Here is a 24,102-nt window from a genome sequence, read left to right as displayed (position 1 = left end):
ATGATTTTGGCAAGATGCTCATTGTCATCGATAATGTGTTAAAGGCTGTGCAGAGCATGGCGTAGTTTCTTCACTCCAAGGAAGCAACAGATGGCGAACGGTACTCTATTGGTTGTATCCCATGTCTATCTTCTGAGGAGGTCACTGCAGTTTTTCACTGTGGCATGTCAGAACTGGTCATGGATGATTTGAACATTGTATTCTGTTCTTATGAGGGCATCATTGAAAATCATTAGGTGTCTGTCGCATTCTTCCTCATCTGACTAGATTCTGTGTATGCACATAGCTTGTTCATGGGGGATGGCTTCTTTAGGGTGGGAGCTAAAGAAGTGAAGATCATGAGGTTATCCATAGGGTTGTGGTATAGTGAAGAACTGAGGTGTCCAACCTTGATGGAGATGCATGTGTCCAAGAATGAGACTGATCCTGAAGAGTGGTCCACGGTAAGTCTGATGGTGGGATGAAACTCGTTAAAACACTATGTAGTTGTTTCAGTGATTCCTCACCATGAGTCCAAAGGAAGAAGCTGTTGTCAATGTATCAAGTGTATAGCATTTCTCAGAGACCCTGTGCATTAAGGAACTCTTCTTCGAACCTGTGCATGAAAATGTTGGCATATTGGGGAACAATTCTGGTTCCCATGGCAGATTGGATTTGATTCCCTACAGTGTGGAAACAGGACCTTTGGCCCAACAAACCCACACCGCCCCTTGAAGCATCGCACCCAGACCCATGCCCCTATAACCCACACATCTCTGAACACTACGGGCAATTTAGCATGGCCGATCCACCTAGCCTGCACATCTTTGGACTGTGGGAGGAACCGGAGCAACCGGAGGAAACCCATGCAGACACGGGGAGAATGTGCAAACTCCGCACAGACAGTTACCCAAGGCTGGAATCGAACCCGGGTCCCTGGTGCCGTGAGGCTGCAGTGCTAACCACTGAGCCACCGTGCTGCCCTGTTCTGTATGTCTGAATAGAGAACTGATTGTCGAAGGAGATGATGTTGTGGTTGAGGATGAAATGGATGAGTTGTCGGATGGAGACTGGAAATCAGCAGTTGTTGGTATTGAGTACTGAGGCTGTTGTGGCAATGTCGTTGCTGTGGGAGATACTGGTGTAGAATGCTGGATGAACGCAGCAGACCAGGCAACATCAGAGGAGCAGGAAGGCTGATGTTTCAGGTCGGGGCTCTTTTTCCAAGATGGGGGAGGGGAAGGGGGCTCTGAAATAAATGACGGGGGGGTGGACAGCGATAGCAGGTAGATAGTGGAGCAGATAGGTGGGAGACAGGTCAAGGAGGCGGGGATGAAGACAGTAAAGGTGAGTGTAGGTAGAGAGTTGGCATGGGGATTCATCGGTGAGGTGGGAGGAGCAGATAGGAGTGAGGGAAGATGGACAGATCAAGGAGATAGGGATGTGAGGGGGTGGTCTTGGCCTTGTGCTCAGCTTGTCTATTGTATCTGCTGTTCCCGATGTGGCCGCCTTGACTTTGCTGAGACCAAGCAGAGGCTCGGAGACCACTTTGTAGAGCACCTACTCTCGGCTTGTGACAAATGTCAACCCCTTCCAGTCGTGAACCATTTCAATTCCCCCTCCCACTCCCTGGGCCACATGTCCATCCTGGGCCTCTTCCAGTGTCACAACGATGCCACCCAGAAACTGGAGGAATAGCACCTCATATTCTGCCTTGGAAGCCTACAGCCTAATGGTCTCAATGTGGCCTATACTAGCTTCAAGATCTGCCCATCCCCAACCTCAATCCAAGACCAGCACCCCCCCATCCCCGCCTCCTTGACCTGTTCATCTTCTCTCTCACCTATCTGCTCCACTATCTACCGTCTATCACCACCCCGTCTATATTTATTTCAGAGCCCCCTTCCCCTCCCCCATTTCTGAGGAAAGGTCCTGACACAAAACACCAACTTTCCTGCCCCTTGGCTGCTGCCTGGCCTGCTGTGTTCCTCCAGCTCCACGCTGTGTTGTGGCAGGTAGCTGTCTGTAGTATTCCTGGTTGTTCAGTTGTCAGTATATTTCCTTGCAGTAGTCCACTCTACTCTGTATGATGATGACTCCTATTTTGCTGGTCTGATGACAACGTTGTGATAGGTCTTGAGAGCCTGGATGGTGTTCATTGTTCTTGGGTGACATTCTGTGCTACCCTGTGAATGCGGATCTGATGAATCTGGCATTAAATGCATGTCCTGGTGGCTTGAGCATGCATGTCGAGCTTAGGGCAGCGGCCTTCTGAAGGAATCCAATTTGACTCTTTCTACTTTGGTCGCTACACCACAGATCACCTTATTTTTTAATATTTTGTCATTATCTCTCGGTCTCATTTAATCAGATTTAACCAGATATAGGCCATCCCTTCACTTGTTATTCAGCTGTTGACACTTTACTCACACTGTCTGATGCTCCTGATCACCTGCACAGATCTATTATCTGACATTCCACTTAAACCATTTGTGTGATCTTTTGATCTCTCTGCCCTAGGTCTCTTTGCCTATATGTTCTGTGTCTGTGTGTTTCTCTCTCACTTCACCTGATGAAGGAGCAGCTCTCCAAAAGCTTGTGTTTTCAAATAAACCTGGTGTCATGTGACTTCTGTCTTAGTTCTGTCTGATCGACAACATACCCCAGGGCTCTCCCATTAACTGTGTAAGACCTTCCTGTGTTTGTCTTGTCAAAATGAAACACCCCACGTTTATCTAAATCAAACAGCATCTGCCATTCCTCCACTTCCTGACCCAGTTGATCAAGGACACATTGTACTCGGAGATAACTTCCTTCACTGTCCACTCTACCACCAATTTTGGTGTCATCCGCAAACTTGCTAACAAGGTCTCCTATATTCTCTTTCAACTCATTTATATAAATATTGAACAACAGTTCACTCCCCAACTGTAAGGAAAGGACCTAAGGGGTTGATGGCTATCACTGAGGGATGTCTGAGAGTTGTATGGTGGGCAGGGGTTCTAGAGTTTGCTTTAAAGGCTGCTTCCAAAGCACACAGAGCACCCTCTGAATGAGGTGCCCACTTTCTTCCTGCCTTTGCACATCTGGGCATTTAAAAACAGGCTGCCAGTCTCATCCAACTGCCCACACCACCTGGACTTTGGCATAGGCAGCCTATTGTTGGGGTTTAATGAGTTTTCAACAAGTTCACCCTTAATTATTAGAAATGGTAGATAGGATGCCAATTCTGGCACCTAATCACCCTGTATTATAGGAATGAGCAGGTAGGCAATAGCTGGCCATCTCGCTTTTTTCACATGCACACCATCCAACCCCCAACTGAAAACACAACCAGTAACATCCAGTCCATTAGCCGTTCCTTCAATAAAACAAAAAAAAACTGCTGATGCTGGACATTTGAAACAAAAGCAGAAATTGCTGAAGAAACTCAGACTCCTGCTTAGTGCTGCTGAGTTCCTTCATCTATACCTTTGAACATTATACAAAATCTGGATCATATCACTTCTCATTTTTTGTCATTTTCACCTACAATGAAAATCAGTTGTGTTCTGAGAAAAATCTCTGGACACGTGAGTGAGGGATTAAAGCACTATACACAAAAGACAAGTGAAAATCACCAAACTATTCGGTCACAAAATTAAGTTTCTCTTGGGCAAGAACATCTTCCCTTGTTACGTAAAACTATTCCGTTATTGGGTCTGAACATCTCTATACACTCATAAGATTTTGTGTGGATTGAGCAGATTGCAGTGAATTTATTCTTATCCAGAGATGTGTTTAATATTCATAAAGATCGAAGATCACTTTGAACTGTTAACCAAACAGTTCCAGATAATATAATTGGAATCAATGTTAACTATTTATATAAAACATCAATTTTTTCAGAGGCCCAATTAGTTTAAACAAGTTTGGCAACTGGATCTTGGAATAGGCACATGTCTCTAAGTTGAAGAGGCTTGTACACATTTGTGACAGGTACAGAACTGCTTAAAACAGTTAGGGCCCTGATGAACTTAGCAGTGGTTTGATCATTCCTGCACTTCTGGCGTGAGTGTTTAATGTGCTAAATTTAAAATTGATGTGCCTTGTTTTATGCTTTAATATGGTTTGATAATGTCGATAATGTTGAATTTCTAGCCCATTCGAACTTGAAATGTTGATGTTATGTTTGATGTGAATATTTTTATCAGAAGATAGTCAGGAGGTCTGCAAACATGCTCTGTATTTTTGTATCAGTGATAATGGGAACTGCAGATGCTGGAGAATCCATGATAATGAAATGTGAGGCTGGATGAACACAGCAGGCCCAGCAGCATCTCAGGAGCACAAAAGCTGACGTTTCGGGCCTAGATAGGCCCGAAACGTCAGCTTTTGTGCTCCTGAGATGCTGCTGGGCCTGCTGTGTTCATCCAGCCTCACATTTCATTATCCTGTATTTTTGTATGCCTGTTTGTATTATGACCTATGTTCAAGCTGATCATATTCTAAATCAGGATGCATGCTTCCTGACTAAAGACATGGCATCTTTATGTTGTAATAAAAATGTTGACTTGGTTAAACATTTTCCCTTAATCCTCTTGTTAAACAACAAATTCCTCTTGTTGTGCAACATTAAATGCCTTCAGTGCTACGATGGTGTCTGGATTTTTATTTTAATTCTATTTTCCACAGCAGTGCAGCTGGTTACATTTCTTGTGAAAAGATTTTTGTTTACTGTTTTAACAATTTACGGCTAATTCTATTAACCTACGCATCTGAAAGGATCAGTTCCCTTAGGGTTCAATAAAATGAAAACCTAATTTAAATTTAAATATCAACACTGGCTTTTAATTGAGAGCCTTTGCAATAATATATGTTTCTTTGTACTGGTTTGGGTTTCCTGATTAATATCTATTTTCTGTTTGCCTACTATGAAAACATTATGATTTTTATTAAATATGATGATTACATTGGACCATTCTTAATCTTAGAAAGTACCTACTTTTCAGTGCAACCATGCTGGATAGGATTCCAAATTGAATTACTGAGATTTTTTTGAACATATAGCTGAATAATATGCAGCTGAAAGTAGGTCAGGATTGTAAATGATGGACTCATCCCCCTCCCCCAAACATACAGTAGGAATATGTCTGTGGCCTCAAAGTGGAATTCATCATTGTGTTGTTCTCCTTATATGAACTTGTTCTGTTTTTCCTAAATATGCAATTTGGAAAATGCATAACTTCTGAATAAAGAAAATTACACTACTGTCCTTAAATTCATGCAGCATAGGAGATGCTGTAGAAGGTGTTTGTTTATTTATTTACAAGATGTATCATTTTGTATGAAGATAGAGCAGGGCACAGTCATTGCCGTTTTAAATGTATTTTGAAAATGCAGATACACTGATAATATACGAAAGAAACCTATTCGTTTTATTCTACGTGCAACCACAACATCAGTGTCTAGGTGAAATGGAAAAATATTTGGTTTCCTTCTGTTATAACTCTCAAATGTTATGTTTTGTAATTATTCAAAGAACAGTAGCATAAGCTTTAATCATTACAAATCATGTCACAACAAATTTATCGCTGCAGCAACAACTTAAATAGAATCTGAATCAATCAATAAACATGTTTCAGGGCATCAACCATATCGTTGACATAAAAACTTTGTTGCAAATTTCAGTTTTTATTTTGGACTCTAAAATATTTTTACGGTGAATTAACTCAAGTGAGAAAACAGCACAAGTTGTTCCTACAACTATTTTCACGTTGAAATTTCCAAATTGAAAACACCAATTATAAACTATAAAATTAATAAAGCAGAGCGAGTTAGAAATATAATTTGTAAGGATATGTTCCAGCTAAAACTGATACAGTTGTGATAAGTTGTTGTAAACTGACATGCTTAAGTGCTACCAGAAAATTAACATAGCTGACCGTTCACGAAATCATTTCGACAGCTTAAGGTTTTACAGAGTTCAGGTTTGACAATTCCTTCCATCATAATTGCTATTAGCTGCATTTGGATTTCTTTATTTAGGTAAAACTAAGTCAACTTTACGATTTCATTATTTTACAATCACTTTGTGATATCTGCAGAGCTGTCATTAGAATGAAACTCAATGGGAAATACAGAGAATCCTGACCACAATGAGGCTTATCAGATTGAATGTTTTTGCTCTTTTGCTCAGCAGACTAACTTTCCCTATCGCTTATATTAGATACCCTATTCGATGATGATGAAGATGCAAGGAAAGAAAACAAAGACTTGCAATCCATAGTGCCTTTCAAAAACCTTGGGCAATCCAAAGGCACTTTGCAACCAATGAAGCCCTTTTAAAACGTTCTAATATATAACATGCTACAAACAGCAGTGTGACGATCACTGGATAATCTTTCACTATCAAATAAAAAAAAGATAACTTGTTGAAAATAGTACCAGATGCCCTTTTGCGCCCTTGTGAGAATGCAGTTGGAGGCTTGGCTTAAAGTTTCATCTGAAAGATGGCACTCACAACACTGAAGCATACCACAGGACTCCCTGAAGTGTCTGTGAAGGCTATCACTGATAAAGCAAAACTTAGGTAGTGAAATTCCATGTTTTAACAGGAAAAGAGAACGGACCACTGACCTAGCAGCTTTTTCTGCCAATTAGTACTGTGCAGTCGCCAGCATGAGGCTAGAAAGTGTTAACAAATGTCAGGGAAAAAAACCAGCAAAGCATTGCAAAAATGTGACTTTTCCATCTTTAGCAAGCATATACTAAAAGCCCTGCATAATTGAAGTTTTATTTCTATTTCCTTCTGTTACTGTGATGAAAAGTCATGACTCTCTAACACTCCCGTCAATGAACACATTGAATTGATTAAGGTGTCAGGGTGCCGATGTCGAGCTGCTAAAGTTCTGCAAAACACCATGAATAATTCTGGAGAAAAATCATGTTATTCTACAGTTAGTCTTTAATGGGATGTGTTTAGTGTCATTTTTCAGAAATAATTTTAATCTAGCTTTGTGAATATTTCCTCATGCTTGTTATGATAGTACTACAGCCACAGGAAATCTAATAAGACCCACTCTAGTTCCAATGAAGTGAATTTGAAAGTAAACTCGATATTCACCAGTATGCTAGGCATGAGGAGACAGTGACACATTAATGTATTATGCTTACTTACAAAATCAGAGTTGCAGTCATTTCAAAACCAGTTCTTGGTGACAACCAAGTATCATTTCCATAAGAATCAAAATTTCCATAATTTGCATTAAATGTTTCAAATCTTTGGCTGCTAAGAAACCAGAACACGCAAGAAATTTGAAATTCCAATAAATAGATTAATGTAATTTTTAAAACACTAGTAGCAATGTATGACATTACATAATTGTGAATATCAATGTTTTATTAAGTTTATTAAACAATCTGGGACTCAACTACACTCTTCATAATCAGCTGCGGGATTATTCTTTAATTCTCAATAATGTATCATTTGTTACCTTTTTATAAGGTTCCATTGTTTTCTCATTTCTGGCTTTGGTTTGTTTACCATGAGACATCCTCCTGGAGTCAACCAGATTATGAGATTTTAAAAGTTGCCATTGTCAAAGCTACATTTTATCTAGGAGAAGAGTAAACGAAAAGGCAAGTATTAAAATATCATTTTCTCCCAACCTTCTACTCCCCTTCACCCCACCTTTTGCAATGGAAACCTTCATTTTAATGTGATACTTTTCCTAGTTGCAAATGTGAAGAGACTGATAAAACCAAAGTCAACCAAGCAATGGCAGAAAAGAAATATGTTTCTAATAGACTCTTAACATTCTATTCCTGAGATTGAAAACAGAGCTGGACTCAAAGAAACAAACAAAGAAACAAAGAAACCTACAGTACAGGAACAGGCCCTTCGGCCCTCCAAGCCTGCGCCGATCAAGATCCTCTGTCTAACCTGTCATCCATTTTCTAACGGTCTGTGTCCATTTGCTCCGTGCCCAACCATGTACCTGTCCAAATATATCTTAAAAGACGCTAACGTGTCTGCGTCTACCACCTCCGCTGGCAACGCGTTCCAGGTGCCCACCACCCTCTGTGTAAAGAACTTTCCACGCATATCTCCCTTAAACTTTCCTCCTCTCACTTTGACCTCATGACCCCTAGTAATTGAGTCCCCCACTCTGGGAAAAAGCTTTTTGCTATCCACCCTGTCTATACCCCTCATGATTTTGTAGACCTCAATCAGGTCCCCCCTCAATCTCCGTCTTTCTAATGAAAATAATCCTAATCTATTCAACCTTTCTTCATAGCTAGCACCCTCCATACCAGGCAACATCCTGGTGAATTTCCTCTGCACCCTCTCCAAAGCATCCACATCCTTTTGGTAATGCAGTGACCAGAACTGTACACAGCACTCCAAATGTGGCCGAACCAAAGTCCTATACAACTGCAACATGACCTGCCAACTCTTGTACTCAATACCCCGCCCAATGAAGGAAAGCATGCCATATGCCTTCTTGACCACCCTATTGACCTGCGTTGTCACCTTCAGGGAACAATGCACCTGAACACCCAGAACTCTCTGTTCATCAATTTTCCCTAGGGCTTTTCCATTTACTATATAGTTCGCCCTTGAATTTGATCTTCCAAAATGCATCACCTCGCATTTGCCCGGATTGAACTCCATCTGCCATTTATCTGCCCAACTCTCCAGTCTATCTATATTCTGCTGTAATTTCTGACAGTCCCCTTCACTATCAGCTACTCCACCAATCTTAGTGTCATCAGCAAACTTGCTGATCAGACCACCTACACCTTCCTCCTGGTCATTTACATATGTCACAAACAACAGTGGTCCCAGCACAGATCCCTGTGGAACACCACTGGTTACAGGTCTCCAATTTGAGAAACCCCCTTCTACTACTACCCTCTGTCTCCTGTTGCCCAGCCAGGTTTTATCCATCTAGCTAGCACACCCTGGACCCCATGTGACTTCACTTTCTCCATCAGCCTGCCATGGGGAACCTTATCAAACGCCTTACTGAAGTCCATGTATATGACATCTACAGCCTTTCCCTCATCAATCAACTTTGTCACATCCTCAAAGAATTCTATTAAGTTGTTAAGACATGACCTTCCCTGTACAAAACCATGTTGCCTATCACTGATAAGCCCATTTTCTTCCAAATGGGAATAGATCCTATCCCTCAGTATCTTCTCCAGTAGCTTCCCTACCACTGATGTCAGGCTCACCAGCCGATAATTACCTGGATTATTCTTGCTGCCCTTTTTAAACAAGGGGACAACATTAGCAAGTCTCCAGTCCTCTGGGACCTCACCCGTGTCTGAGGACACTGCAAACATATCTGTTAGGGCCCCGACTATTTCCTCTTTCGCTTCCCTCAATAACCTGGGATAGATCCCATCCGGACCTGGGGACTTGTCCACCTTAATGTCTTGTAGGATACCTAACACTTCCCCCTTCATTATGTCAACTTGACCTGGAACATATATGACCTAGAACTCATAACTGAATTGATATGAACTTACATAAATGAGAAACAAAGAGCCTAAAATAACCAGAAAGAGGAGCAAAGATAAATTCTAGGCAGAGATAGAAAGCTTTTGAAAGATGTTTGCTTTTTCCGAAACAATAATAACTCAGAGGTATTAATCAGATCAAGAGAAAGTTTAAAATTAATACAAGAATTAAAAAGTACACCTGGTAAAGTTCAAGGTACAGCATATATATGCAGTGTGCGTGTGCAATACATAGGTATGTACTGAAATTTCAATTAAATCAAAATTGTACAATATTCCTTTTGATAGGAGGCAATAATCATGATAACTAAAATAAGGAATGTGAATGCTATATGAATAATTTCAAATTTTCATTTTGTACAGGATAAAGAACAATTTGTCTCAGGTTTAATACGCTTGTCAATCTTGGGGTAATGTAATGGGGAGACTGAATCCAGAAAGATAATGTAACACAACTGATTTTCTGCATTCTGGGAAAAAAGATAATAATTCAGTCAAACAGTTATAAGGAATTGTAAATGCTAAGCCCAAGCAGTTTAGGAACATTGATAAAATGAAAGGATAGAATTATTGCCATTGCAGCTCCAATACAGATGTATTTGTGTTTAACAATGTTCTAATACTAATGATAGTTTTTAAAATGTACAATTTGTAACTTAATGCTCTATATTAGCTGAAGATGCTATGTTTTGGTAAACATAGGTCATTAAAAAAGAAAGAAAGTCAAGAAGTGAGGCTGAAGAAATGCAATCAGAGAGTACACAAAATATCATATAAAATCAATACTCAATGAACAACATACAGTGATTAATTTTAACTCATGCTGACATCTGCACTACGATAGAAAAAGGGTGAAAACGCAAAATCCCACACCGCATTCCCACGTTCTCCCATCTGCTGGAGGTTTCATCCTCCAGGCTTATTTGCATGTCCCAAAATTGACTTGCGCTCAAACCAACAGGTGTAGCATCATCAAAATTATTGAGGGCTATGATTGCTGGAGTTAGCTAGTCCACAATTGAGAAAGTGGATGAGGAGATTAGGACATCCATATGAGGGGTGGTCCAGATTACTCTTGTGAGACCAAGGGAAACATTCCTATCCATCCTGGCTCTGAAGAAGGGTTACTGGTCGCGATATGCTAATTCTGTTCTGCTCTCTTTACAGATGTTGCCAGGCCTGCTAAGTTTCTCCAGCAATTCTGTTTTTTTTTGTTTCAGATTTTCAGTGGTTTATTTTTCTCTAGATATGGTATGTTAGCTTTGTAAATAATTGATGTCAGAAATGCTTTATTTACTTCAGATGAGTTGTTCCTTTCCTTGGAAACCAGAACACTAAATATGAGGTTTGCTTTAACAATGTGCAGTGAACTCAGGTGGCTGATGATCAATGGATCAGACATACATCACATCCATAATCCAACAAATTTGCAAACTTTTAAGTGGAAGAGTTTGAAAAGTCATTTTTGACCAAAGATGGTAACTCTCCTACACAAATGGCTTAGACTTTTCCATCAAAATAAGTTAACTCCTATATTATACTGGAGCAACAGTACCATACACCTCAATCATGGAAAATCAAACCTAGGTTTAGGTATAAAAGGTTTCTTTTTTAAATGAAATATTCATTTTAGACAGAGATAGCAGGAACTGCAGACGCTGGAGATTCTGAGATAACAAAGTGCAGAGCTCAATGAACACAGCAGGCCAAGCAGCATCAGAGGAGCAGGAAGGCTGATTTTTGGGGGCCTATGGCCTGCTGTGTTCATCCAGCTCTGCACCTTGTTATCTTCATTTTAGACATTTGTTTTATGTGTGTTTCAATTGCATTTTATATTATGCCAAGCAATGCAGCTTGAGATGTGGTTTTTGGCTGTGGCTGGATTTTAAATGTGGCAGCAGAGCGATATGAGTTGGAAGGTCCCAGCAGAGGTCTGCACCTCTGCCCAATATCCTAGTTGCATCATTAATATTGTGAAAAACAGAAGGTTGGATGATAAAATTTTCCTCAGGCTGCAGACTGCAACTGGAAAAAAAATAAGACTTATGTTTTTTAAACTGTTGCTCACATACACTGTTGAAAACCAGAATTCATGAGTTGTTATTGTGTCCTTGTTCTATGATGCTTGTCACTGTGAGGCCACACTCTTCAGCAGTGTCACTTGACATTAACTATGATATGTCGGGGTTCAAATCCTGTGGACATCAGACCGACCCAAATTCCTGGCCCATGAAGGGGCAGCTACAAACTTAAAGCCTCCCCTTTAAAGTCACTTTCGGAGAAAGACATATACTGTTTTCATAATCACCTTAATCTTAATTATGTTCGTATCGACTGAAGAACTGAACAGGGAAGCTGGGGAAAATATTTGTTAAAACTGCAACATGGATACTGAAGGAAGAGGAAGTCAGGCTCTTTGATTGCTTCACGATGTGGTTTTATAGGAACATAGAAAAAGTCAACAGACAAAAAGAATTAGATGGTGTTGACAACGATTTAAGAAAAATGAAACAAAAACAGAAATTACTGAAAAAAGTCTGTAAGTCTGGCTGCATCTGTGCAGAGAAGTCAGAGTTAATGTTTCAGGTTGAGAGATCCTTCCTCAGAACAATACAAATGAAATATGATTGTCATTACCAGATAAAAGACAAATTGATCGGATTATATGCATGCTGAGGGAATTAAGTATTGAAAGAAGTGAGAGAAAAATAGATAGAAAGAAAGAAGGCAAGCCTGAGGAAAAGAAAGATATTTTGAAACATCTGAAGTGCTTGAGTGTTAGAAACCTTGCTTTTTTTTAATTATTTGGTTAAAATTTGTTTTGCAGTTGAGATCTGTCAGCTTTAAATGAGCTTTGGAATGTGAGCAGCAGCTTGTGATACAAACAACAAAGGAAAAACAAAGTTATTGTTTGTTTGAGGCCTGGCCTGGAAATTAACTGCAGGTCGGTTCTTGATCGAAAGGACTGTTCAATGCCAAAGGAAAAAGCAATATGTTTAACCAGAAAGTTGATGTTGTTTGTAATGAAGTAAAGTGGTAAGTGGTGCCAGCAAGCCTGGAAGGAAATATCATGGTCAAACTTATGGAAGGACCAGAGTTTGAACTGGGTATTGGGCTGTGCTTTCTGTGAGAAGGAGTTTGGCTGTTGATGTTGCAGGTTTGAAAGCTCTTTGCCTAACCTCCCATTATCAGCGATGAGAGGTCAGAGAATGGAAAGTAAGCTACAAGTATTATTGCAACTTTCTCAGAGTGAATTGAAAAGGCGATCCTGAATGACATCTGCAGAAAATCAACCAAGAAACCATCATCACTTCCTGTGGAACACCAAATCAGGAAAACTTCAGTAATCTGGCCAGAGATAGTAGGAACTGCCGACGCTAGAGAATCTGAGATAACAAGGTGAAGAGCTGGATGAACACAGGAGGCCAAGCAGCATTAGAGGAGCAGGAAAGATGATGTTTCAGGCCTAGACCCTTCCTGGTCCTCGGCCTGCTGTGTTCATCTAGCTCCACGCCTTGTTACCTTAGTCATCTGGCCAGTTTTGTTGTTCGTTTACAGTTATCTCTTCTTTATTTATTGGATGAGGGTACCACTGGCTAGGCTAGTATTTATTACCCATCCCTAAATGCACAGACAGTGGTTAAGAGTCAACAACATTGCAGTGGGTCTGGAGTCACATGTAGGTAAAGATAGTAGCTTCCTCCCCTCGAGGGCATTAGTGAATTAGATTTTTATTTCTCCTCCCAACAACCAGCAATGATTTCATGGTCATTGTTAGACTCTTAATTCCAGATTTTTAATGGAATTTAAATTCAACCATCTGTCATGGCATGATTTGAACCCAGGCTCACAGAATGTTACATGAGTCACTGAGTTAATAGTCAAGCGATAATACCACCAGGGCTATCATCTCCCACCAATCCTTTAGTTGCATTTGTTAGTATGTCTGCTTTTGTATGAACAGGGCTGAAAACAAAGCTTATTGGGATTAAACTGTAGATATCAGTTAGATTACTTTTTTGTTTAATTTTGCTCTGCTGAAGTTACTGCACTGTTTTTTAATATTCTTGCATGGGACGTGGGCATCACAGATAGGCCAACAATTATTGCTCATCTCTAGTTGCCCTTGAGAAGGTGGTGATGAGCTGCCTCCTTGAACCACAACAGTCCAGACCCACAATGCTCATCGGGAGGGAGTTCCAGGATTTTGATCCAGTGACAGTGAAGGAACGGTGACATATTTCCCAGTCAGGATAGTGAGTGGTTTGAAGGGGAACTTGCAGGAGGTGGTATTCCCATGTATCTGCTGCTGTTGTCCTCCTAGGTGGTGGGAAGGTTGTGGGTTTGGAAGGTGCTGTCTAAGGATCTTTGGTAAATTTCAGCAGTGCATCTTGTAGATAGTACACACTGTCGCTACTGAGTGTCGGTGATGGAGGGAGTGGATGTTTGTGGATGTGGTGCCACTCAAGCAGGCTGCTTTGTCCTGGATGGTGTCAAGCATCTTGAATGTTATTGGAGCTGCACCCATCCAGGCAAGTAGGGAGTGTTGTATCACGCTCCTGGCTTGTGCCTTGTAGATGTTGGACAGGCCTTGGGGAGTCAGGAGGTGAGTTACTTGGCATACTGTCATGTGAGATGTATTAGAGCAAATCAATAGAGCAATGTGCTTACACAATGCTTCTGATGCTGGAAGTGTTCTGGTTAGTCCACTGTTAGTGTTCTGATAGTGGGGGATAATAAATTGCTGAATCTTTCGTTTAAGATACGAGCCCAGTGTCTAGAATTGATTATTCACAGAGTCTGGGATTGACTATCCAAAACATTCGATCAGGAACTATTGGAGTTAATTTTGATGGTCTTTGAAGGGTTTGACTTTTACTGTGATGTAAAAACAGAGATAGGAAGACTGATTTGATTCGCCTGTCTGTCTCTGTGCTGTAATGTAATGGAAGAGTGCAGCACAAGGTGGAATAATTTTGCAGGACGGAGAAAGTTTACATGCATTTTTTATCCATAACTTTCACTTTCCATCATCATGAATATTGGTAACGCTTTTCCATCAACTTTTACTCTTACAATTTTTAACGTTGAAATTTCCCATTCACATGAAGCAATGTGACACCCCGATAAACATACAAACCTGCCTGTTCAATATCACTCTTCTACTGCACTTGCTTTTCCATTATGCTGTGATACAATGACAGGAAATACTCCTGAGTACTTGGTTTCCTCTCATTTGCTTTCTCTTTCTCCTTCCATTTCCTCCTGATATCAATTGTGAAAAAGAGAGATGTGGCCTTTCAACATCCTCTAATCCCATGCACACTGATCCTCAGGGGATCTTGTTCCTTTCCTTCCTACAACTGGTGATAAAGTAAAAGACCCCAGCAGTCTTGTAAATTCAAAACTTGCTGCCTTTTGTTTAAACAGGAGAGATCGCAGTACATACATGCACTAACTAAACTCAGAACGTGCATGGTGCTTCACGCATTTCCACATTTACTTTTGGATTAAGTTAAACAGACAGAAGCATGTACAGAATATTGTCCTGATTGATTGTGAAATAACAAAGTGATTTAGAATACACCTTGTAGTGGGTAGTCGATGCATTTTCCTGCCCACTTTGGGGAAAACTTCCCAGTGGATGAATTCATTGATTTTACACCAGTCCCCACACCCAACCCCCACCACATCAGAGCCAGGAAGGTTATGTCCAAAGGTTTGCATTTTGACACAGTCAGTGATTCTGACAGTCAGTGATTCTGACACAAATTGCACTCATTATGAAAATGGGACTTCTTTTCTCTCCTGGGTTTTCCATAAACTAATCTACATATCACCGAACATTATATACACCATCAACCAGGGCATCAGGACTGTCTGTGTTTTAATGTCAGAGGAGCAGGAAAGGTACATGGAAGTTTCATATTTACACCTCCATCAGGACTGCACTTCAGGACTGAGTCCTGATGAAGGGTCCGGAACCAAAACATCACCTTTCCTGCTCCTCTGATACTGCCTGACCTGCTGTGATCCTCCAGCTCCACACTGTATTGACTCTTCCTCCAGCATCTGAAGTTCTTGCTATGTCTCTGCGTTTTAACGTGCATTTCCAAGAAAAATTGCATCAAAATGTATTTTATTGATTCATACAAGAGTTGTAATTCAGTGGATTATGTTTAATACACCTGTAAATGGATTTTGCACAATAAATAAGCATTTTAAATCACAGTGTCAATCTATCAATTTGCCTGTAACTTAAATTTAGACTACCAAAAAAAATGCTAAAAAATATTTACAACCATTTCCTTAACACATTGGGACATAGCAATCAGTTACTCTGAAAAATATATTTAATTCAAAACACTTCAAAACATAACTATTATTGTCCGTGTTTATATAACATCCAAAGTAGTATTTGGAGCCTCCTCCAAATGAAGGATTACAAATGCTCACATATACCAGAAATTCCCAACACTGAATAATTCTGAGACACTCAGCCATTTTTGTATGTCAGGGCTATGTCTTCAGGAATGTTTTTAAAACTGGACAAGAGACTTGGTAGAAGCTCAATTTGCAGAGAGCACAGGCGATGCTGAAAATCCTTCAATATTTTATTGGCTATGACAAAATTCCACAAATTATGCTGAAAAACTAACAAAAGTAGCTAAACGCTCACTGAACCGCAGGAAGTACCCCACCTACGGTCCTATTTAACTACACCACTGTCACTTAGAGACCATCACCTGGCTACTTACAATTCGACAAGTTTTTGATGTTTTCTGTAGTTGGCTCAAGTTGCAGATGATGACAAACAGAAGTGTGACAGGGGCTAAAGAACATTTGCTCAATGCTTGTGCGCAAACTGGTTGTTACCTGACATGGGATGATGACTATATGCTCCAGTACAAACACACAGAAAACGTGAGAAACTGAGCAGGTCAAGTAATATCTGAAATACTGATGGAGTTTCCAGTCCACTATGACTCTTCTTTAGAATCTTCTGAAGAGTTGGCTCTTGACTATTGAATTTAGCCCCCAATAAATGCCCAAAATACTGTTTTTAAAAGTTTTATGTTTTTTTTCAGTAGCTTTGAGCAATGTGGAAAAACTAAAGCTGAAATCTGCTCCTCATTATCACAATCAATACATTTGTTCCACCAACATGTCTTAGAACAAAGTGAATTGGCTGTGTCAGGTCAAGGAGGTGGAGATGGACAGGAGGGTTGGACATGGGATGAGGCTGGGGGTGGGGAAAGTTTATAACTGGGGAGCTCTATGTTTAGGCCACCGGGCTGTAAACTCCCTAGATGGAATATGGGGTATTGCTCCTCCAGTTTGTGTGGCATCGTTGTGACACTGGAGGAGGCCCGGTGTGGACATGCCACTCAGGGAGTGGGAGGGGGGAGTTAAAATGGTTGGCGACTGGAAGGTGTTGTTGATTATAGAGCGCAATGTACCTTTGGATAAAGTTGCCAAGCATATCCATGAGAAATATATTCTACGACTTACCCTTTGCACTATTTAATTAACGACTAAAGGACAGTTCTGCAGAATTTCTCCCTGAACTTCAAGGACAATCATGTAACACTCTGGAATGTTTTCTTTACAACTTATAAGCATATATTTCCTTGTTCACAGGACACCTGTAAATCCATATATTTACAATTTGACTGAATTTCAATGCTGCTGAGGTAAAGGAGTTATTTCCATAATTACATAGCAACCAAGGAATTTTTAACTATTGAAAGGAAAGCATAACATTTTGCAAAAACAGATGATCTTATAAACTCAGGAAGAAAGGTGTACCATCACAAATCCCCAGTAAGGTCCTTGTTATCCCATTGTACCCGATTTTATCAACATCTCATCAACGAATGTAAAATTCAATCTTGTTTTAAAAATTGGACGATAATGGAAATACTTCCTGTTGCACTCGTGTTTATTTTTATTCATTCATAGGATGAGGGTGTTGCCGGCTGGGTCAGCATTTATTGCCCATCCCTAATTGCCCAGAGGGCAGTTAAGAGTCAACCACATTGCTGTAGGTTTGGAGTCACATGTAGGTCCGACCAGGTAAGGATGGCAGTTCCCTTCCCTAAAGGTCATTAGTGTACCAAATGGGTTTTTCTGACAATTGGCAATGGATTCATGGTCATCATTGGACTCTTAATTCTAAATTTTTGTTTTATTGAATTCAAATTCCACCATCTACTGTGGCAGGATTCAAACTTGAGACCCGGAGTATTGCCTGGGGTTTCTGGATTAACAGTCAAGCAATAATACCACTGGGCCATTGTCTTCCCAAATACTGAACTACAGGAGCAACCATCCCAACACCCACAAACAAAGCTGCATTAGAACATTATTCCAACGAGCCACCACACACTGCAGCACAAAGGAACTACGCAGAGCAGAGGAAAATCACCTATACAGCGTATTCAAAAAGAATGGGTACCCTATGAACACAGTCCGCCGATTTCTCAGCAACAAACCCAAACAAACAGACAAAACGGGCTCAGAAACCATAACCACTCTCCCCTACATCAAAGACATTTCCGAAATGACTGCCAGACTATTCGGACCCCTTGGCATCAGGGTAGCCCACAAACCCACCAACACACTAAAACAGCAGCTAATGAACTTAAAAGACCCTATACAGACAACAAATAAAACGAATGTCATCTACAAAATACCTTGCAAGAACTGTGACAAACACTACATTGGACAAACTGGCAGGAAGCTAGCCACCAGGATACATGAACATCAACTAGCCACAAAACGACATGACCCACTATCACTTGTATCCTTACATACAGATAAGGAAGGACACCACTTTGACTGGGACAACACATCCATCCTAGGACAAGCCAAACAGAGACATGCACGAGAATTCCTAGAAGCATGGCATTCCAACCGGAATTCCATCAACAAACACATGGATTTGGAGCCAATCTACCATCCCCTGAGAAAAAGAACAGGAAATGACATCACCAACCCAAGGAAACCTAACCAGATAAATAGAAAGCGGGACATAACACCAGCGCTTCGTCGGAGGCTCACTGATGATGTTACCTAGAGTGGTGACGAAACGTCTGAAAACGAACCTTCCAGCTCAGCGAGCAAACTCACATCCAGAACCTCAACCTGAGCTACAAATCTTCTCAAAACTCGCTATTCCCTAAACCTGTATTACCATGTGATCTATTCAATGTTATACATTCATCATGTTTTCAGTAACATCTGTTTTCTGGCTCAAATCAACATATAAAGACCATTACCTACATTGTTTAAATAGCCATCAAAATGAGTTGACAGGATAGAATGTAACCTGATGCACAACCAGAAAGACAATAGTTGAACATGTTTGTCTGGGGCTTGCTGCAGCTGAACAAACAGAGGACTCTGCTAGAGTGACCCAACATTATATATTGGATATTGTGAACTGAACACTGTATTTTAAATTGTCCATGTCTTTTGGCATTCTTCATAAAAATGTATTTCATTTTCTTTCTATATTCTTTTTTATAAGTGTTGGAATCACTCCAAACAAATGCCAGCCTATTACCATCTCCATTAAGAGACAATCTAACCACTGCCCCTTGACATACCATCACTGAATCCCTCACTATCAACACCTTGGGGGATTGCTATTGACCAGAAACTCACCTGAACTCGCCACATGAATGCAGTAGATATAAAAATAGGTCAGAGGCTCTAAATACTGCAATGAGTAATTCATCTCCTAACTCTCCTAAACCTGTCCACTGTTTACGAGATACAAGTTGGGAATGTGATAAAATATTCCCCACTTGCCTGGATATTGCAGCTCCAATAGCACTTGAGAAGCTTTACACCTGTTTGATTGGCACCACATCCATAAGCATCCACTCCCTCCATCACTGACACAACAATATGTACCATCTACAAGATGCACTGCAGAAACTCACCAAGGCTCCTCGGATAGTAACTTCGAAACCCACTGCCACTTCCACCTAGAAGCACAAGGGCAGCAGATACATGGGAGCATCACGCCCTGCAAGTTCCCCTCTGAGCCACTTGCCATCCAGACTTGGAAATATATATCTCTGACCCTTCACTGTCCTTGGGTCAAAATCCTGGAATTCCCTTCCGAAGGGTCAACCCACAGCAGGTGGACTGTAGTGATTTGCCACCACCTTCTCAAGGGGCAACTATGGATTGACAATCAAAGCTGGTCCAGCCAGTAATGCCCACTTTCCATGCAATGGATAAAGTAATCCCAAAGGGCCATCGGCTGCATTGATGAGCCTCCTGAAAGGCTGGCCTCAGAGAACCACAACTCTATTGCAGCTGTATAAAAACAAAATTAAAAGACAGATGTCCAGCCCTTATCCTCTGGGCATCCCCACAATACACTCTCCGTCCCTATCTATGCCGACACATGTTACCTCATTGCCCACCAATCAGCTATGACCCCTCTACCTTCGGACACCAACCTATGCACCTCCATTGACCATGCCCATTGCCCTTTTACATCAAGCTAACATAGTGCCAATTCATGCCCACCTTTCCATCCACCGCACCCTCTATGTCAACTTACCCAGTATCCCTCTGATTTGGTGATTCCTCATCAGGTTTTGATGAAGAGTCACTGGACCTGAAATATTAACTCTATTTTTGCCTCACAGTTGCCTGCCAGGCCTGCTGAGTTTCACCAATAATTTCTGTGTCTGTTTGTTTCAGATCTCTAGCATCTGTAGTTCTCTGTTTTAGATTACCCAGTATCCTATATGTCTGACTTTCAGAAGCCATGCTGAGATGAAATAAAGTTTTAAGTGACAATTGTGGAGCTTATTTAAAAATAAATCCTTCAGCTACTTAATCCTTTATAAAAGAGAAAGCATTTCATTCAAGAATTTATCCCTTTTGAACCAACCATTTGTATTTAAAGGCCTACATTAAAAACTTCATATTTGGAGGTGTCAATCACGTTTTCAATTCACAGGCCCCCCTCTGAGATAATGATAAGTTGTGGAATCAATCATTTCGCAAAACAAGTATTTAATGAGAGCCATGTGGCTTATGTCAACTGAAAGAGTGAAATTGTTAGCCAATTACAAGTATTTTATTTAAAGGGCAGGAGATTTAAATTCCTTGAAGTTTTTATGTTTTCTTAGAGAAAATCCACTTTCTGTGCATATTCATGTCTAATTTATCTCTCCCAAAGGGGTACATATACCAATAGTGAATGTAATCAACCAGAAACTGACAATGTCATCCTGTACACCAATGACCATCTCCAATTTAAAGCCAACAGCCTTTTCGTAGCCAATCAAATGGAACATTTGGGAATGAAAGATAGGCAGGAGATCAAAAGATAGTGGTGAAGAGTTGTGTTTTGTGTAAAATATTAGACAACTTACTTTAGTTCGCTTAGAATTTTGTTTTATGATGGATTTTATATTTGCATTGGAGCCAAAAGGATATTGTGATTGGCAGCAGGGGGTAGATAAGGTGTGGAATTGTAATAGAGGGCTTTGGGATTGTGCTTAATCATTCCAATGAACTAATGATGAGTGGCTCAGAAGAACAGAGATGTATGGGTGGCCTCCTCTCTTTCTTTCTCATCCTCCTCTTGTTTCTGCTGCCTATTACGCTCTTACTGCAAGGACTGTAACCTTATTATGAAGAGGTCGAGCAGGGCACAGCAGACCACAAGAAATCATGACACATGCTCTGCCATACTATGCAGGGACTGCTCCAGAGTGCTAGAGGCGAACTAACATTATTCAAGCAACCTAATGATTTTCACGATGACATTCCATTTGGCCGCTTGGCTCTTTCTAAAAGCATGCTGTCCAAGTGTTTGTGGATTGTTCACTGGAGTCACAAGATTACCTCCACAAGGTAGTCAGTAGCTCGCCCTTGTCACTAGTAGCCACCTTCCATTGGAGACTCAAATTCTTGTGGTACATTAAATAACTGCACAGAGGTCGGTACCCTGTCACCAAGTCACCCTCTATTTATATGTGCATTGTGTGTGGGCTCTGACCTGCCAGCTGAAAAACAGTCCTTAAGACTGAGGAGACCTTCTGAATCTCCTGTTTATACCTGTCAGCCAGGGCTCCCTGATTGGCCCAGGTTAATAACCCCAATTAAGGATCTCACCGTCAATGAGATTCCCTTGGCCACAGTCCCGATCACTATAGTACATTAAAGGGTACACAATTGCTACCTATATCCTGTATTCCCCTGCATGATACATTGAGCAATAGTCACATATACGTTGAAAGAGTGGTTTGAGGTAACTCCTGAATTTAGAGACAACGCCCACAGAGCAGCCTGGAATCAACAGCAGCCTATACCATGGAGGTATCACTATGAAGCCATGATGTTCCAGCTGCTTCTCACTGGGTAAAGAGGAAAGGTAATGTATTCATATACAGTATAAACGTTATCTCTTTTATTTAACAGATGTTAGCAAACCACAAGATGGAGGAGAACTCTCTGACTCCAGCCTGAAATGAACCAAACATAAAGAAGTTCATGGCTATGGTGCCTTCACAGGCATTGGCAATGGTGTTTTTCACTCTATTTGGAACTTGTAGGTCAACCAGTAACGACGGTAAGTTGCAGTGAGCACCTCATGGGAAAACAGGGAAGGGTCTAGGCCCGAAACATCAGCCTTCCTGCTCCTACAGTGCTGCTTGGCCTGCTTCGTTCATCCAGCTCTACACTTTGTTATCTTGGATCTAATGATTCAACATCCTCCCGAACAGCTTGCCCTACTCTGTGATGCCTTTGTTCAGTTTCCGTTGTAATCCAGCACAAAGATGGGAAAGCTCTGAACCAAACTCAACTCAGAGCAAACTTTATGTAACATTTCAAACCACGAAATATAATACGCCACATCAACAGCAGCTAGAACAAAATGATTAGCAATTAACCTGACTGCGTTGATCGTATTTTTTAAAGGCACTGCTAGAGGACCTTCCTGCTGCTACAAGCATCTTTAACTCTGTGAAGTTTAGAGAGTGCATTAACTAGAGGACAGCAGTTGAAAATGCAATGGTGAATCAGTGTGATACACTGAATGCTATCACGTACCCGCTTGCAGCAGCACACAACCCAGCAGATTGATGTGATCAACTGACTGAGAAGTGGTTCCAGCACAAGAAATGTGCACATATGCTGTTGATGATAATTTAACACAAAATGTTGAAAATACTACAATTTTTGCCTTTGAGGTTAAAGGCTCACTGTTTTGTTTACTGAAAGGAGGCTATTAAAGACTTATTGCTTAGTCCTACTTAAGCTCTCTCTAATATAAAAGACTCTGAAACTGGAAACAAGAGGAAATATTTTCTAAACCACAAAAGATCATTGATGCAGAGGAAAAACTACCAATTCCGATTACCAATGCATTGAAAAAGCCAAATGTTAATACAGGTCATTCCAAAGAATGCAGTATGCCATGCATTTCCAATCATTGCTTAAGTTTAATGCTTTATTGTTGCTTAATTTGTATATACATATATCAAATAATTTAGCTTCTACAATTGTAGTCTGGTTGTACAGCAGTCAGCTAACTGTGCCTCATAGAATATGAGCTCCCCGTTAATCTGATCCAATCAGGGAGCCCTGGCTGACAGATAAAAAGGGGAGTGTCAGAGATACTGACACTAATGCCTGACTCTATATGAGGCAGTACTAAATTCAGGGACGCTCCATGTGTAAAAAAGGGTGACTTGGTTTTGGGATACTGCCCTCTGTGGACTGATTTCACTGGTCATTTATTTTGACCCTTTAAGAACACCTCTATATATAATATCAAATAACAGTGCAAATAACTTATTTCTAGACCACAAGGATTTTGCAAGAATTGAATTCTTACAGAATACTTCATCTTGCAAAGAACACTCATATGTAAGCAGCTAAAATGATTGCAAACTTGGCATTTAAAGTTAAATTTTTAATGAGGTGGTTCTCTTGTTGGCCTCTGTAACTTGAGCCTTTTCTCTTTTACTCATGATAACTTGTGTGAAATGGGGAGTCGTAACATTTACCGTGTATTAAAGAATGCATGTACGCACTCTTGGCTCTACCCGCGTATTCTAAGGGAATTTTAAAACGTCACTTTTAGAGTAATTATCAGCGAAAAGATTTAATTTAATCTCATTCATGTTTTGAAAACTTTTATGAGATATTTTTATATCGTACTTTAGTTGGCACATCTGTATATTACACACTTTAAGATGTAAACAGTATTAGATCCACCTTCTTCAAGCCACAATCTCTTCAAATTGCACAGCTTCAATGATTTATTTAAGAGAAATGTTGCATAAAAAACCATAAATAGCATGTAAACACTGAAGTATGAACACACCTCATTACAAGTCAACTTGTGGTTCATTTATTTATTGAATATGTACATCTACAATAATGGCTTCTCAGGCACAATCTTTAAAATAGCAGCAATTTATGTAATAGAATCCATATGGTGCAAGGAATAAGAAAAAGCATAAATTTGGGAAATTGAAACAGCTGGCAGTAGGCAAGCCGTAAACTGAATGACATGCAATGATGTCTCCCAAAATTGAATTTGCATAGTTTACAAAAAGTAATAACAGA

General features: G+C 40.5%; 1 protein-coding gene across 10 annotated transcripts in view; it reads right to left on the bottom strand.

Annotated features, from left to right (window-relative positions):
* The window catches only part of tox (thymocyte selection-associated high mobility group box), a 255,558-nt gene that overhangs the window by 142,123 nt on the left and 89,333 nt on the right, over window positions 1-24,102 (bottom strand). Inside the window, exon 3 of one of the 10 annotated variants that reach the window (XM_059645903.1) lies at window positions 7,455-7,576. The exons of the other annotated variants lie outside the window; for them this stretch is intronic. Coding sequence (XP_059501886.1) covers window positions 7,455-7,514 — 60 coding nt within the window. The 5' untranslated portion in view covers window positions 7,515-7,576. The remainder of the gene's footprint in view (window positions 1-7,454; window positions 7,577-24,102) is intronic. 10 annotated transcript variants of the gene reach the window in all.

This window comes from Stegostoma tigrinum, chromosome 5 (genome assembly GCF_030684315.1).
Source record: "Stegostoma tigrinum isolate sSteTig4 chromosome 5, sSteTig4.hap1, whole genome shotgun sequence".
NCBI classification, from domain to species: domain Eukaryota; kingdom Metazoa; phylum Chordata; class Chondrichthyes; order Orectolobiformes; family Stegostomatidae; genus Stegostoma; species Stegostoma tigrinum.
The sequence above is the reverse complement of the archived record's forward strand: the minus strand, read 5'-3'. Positions and strand labels throughout refer to the sequence as shown.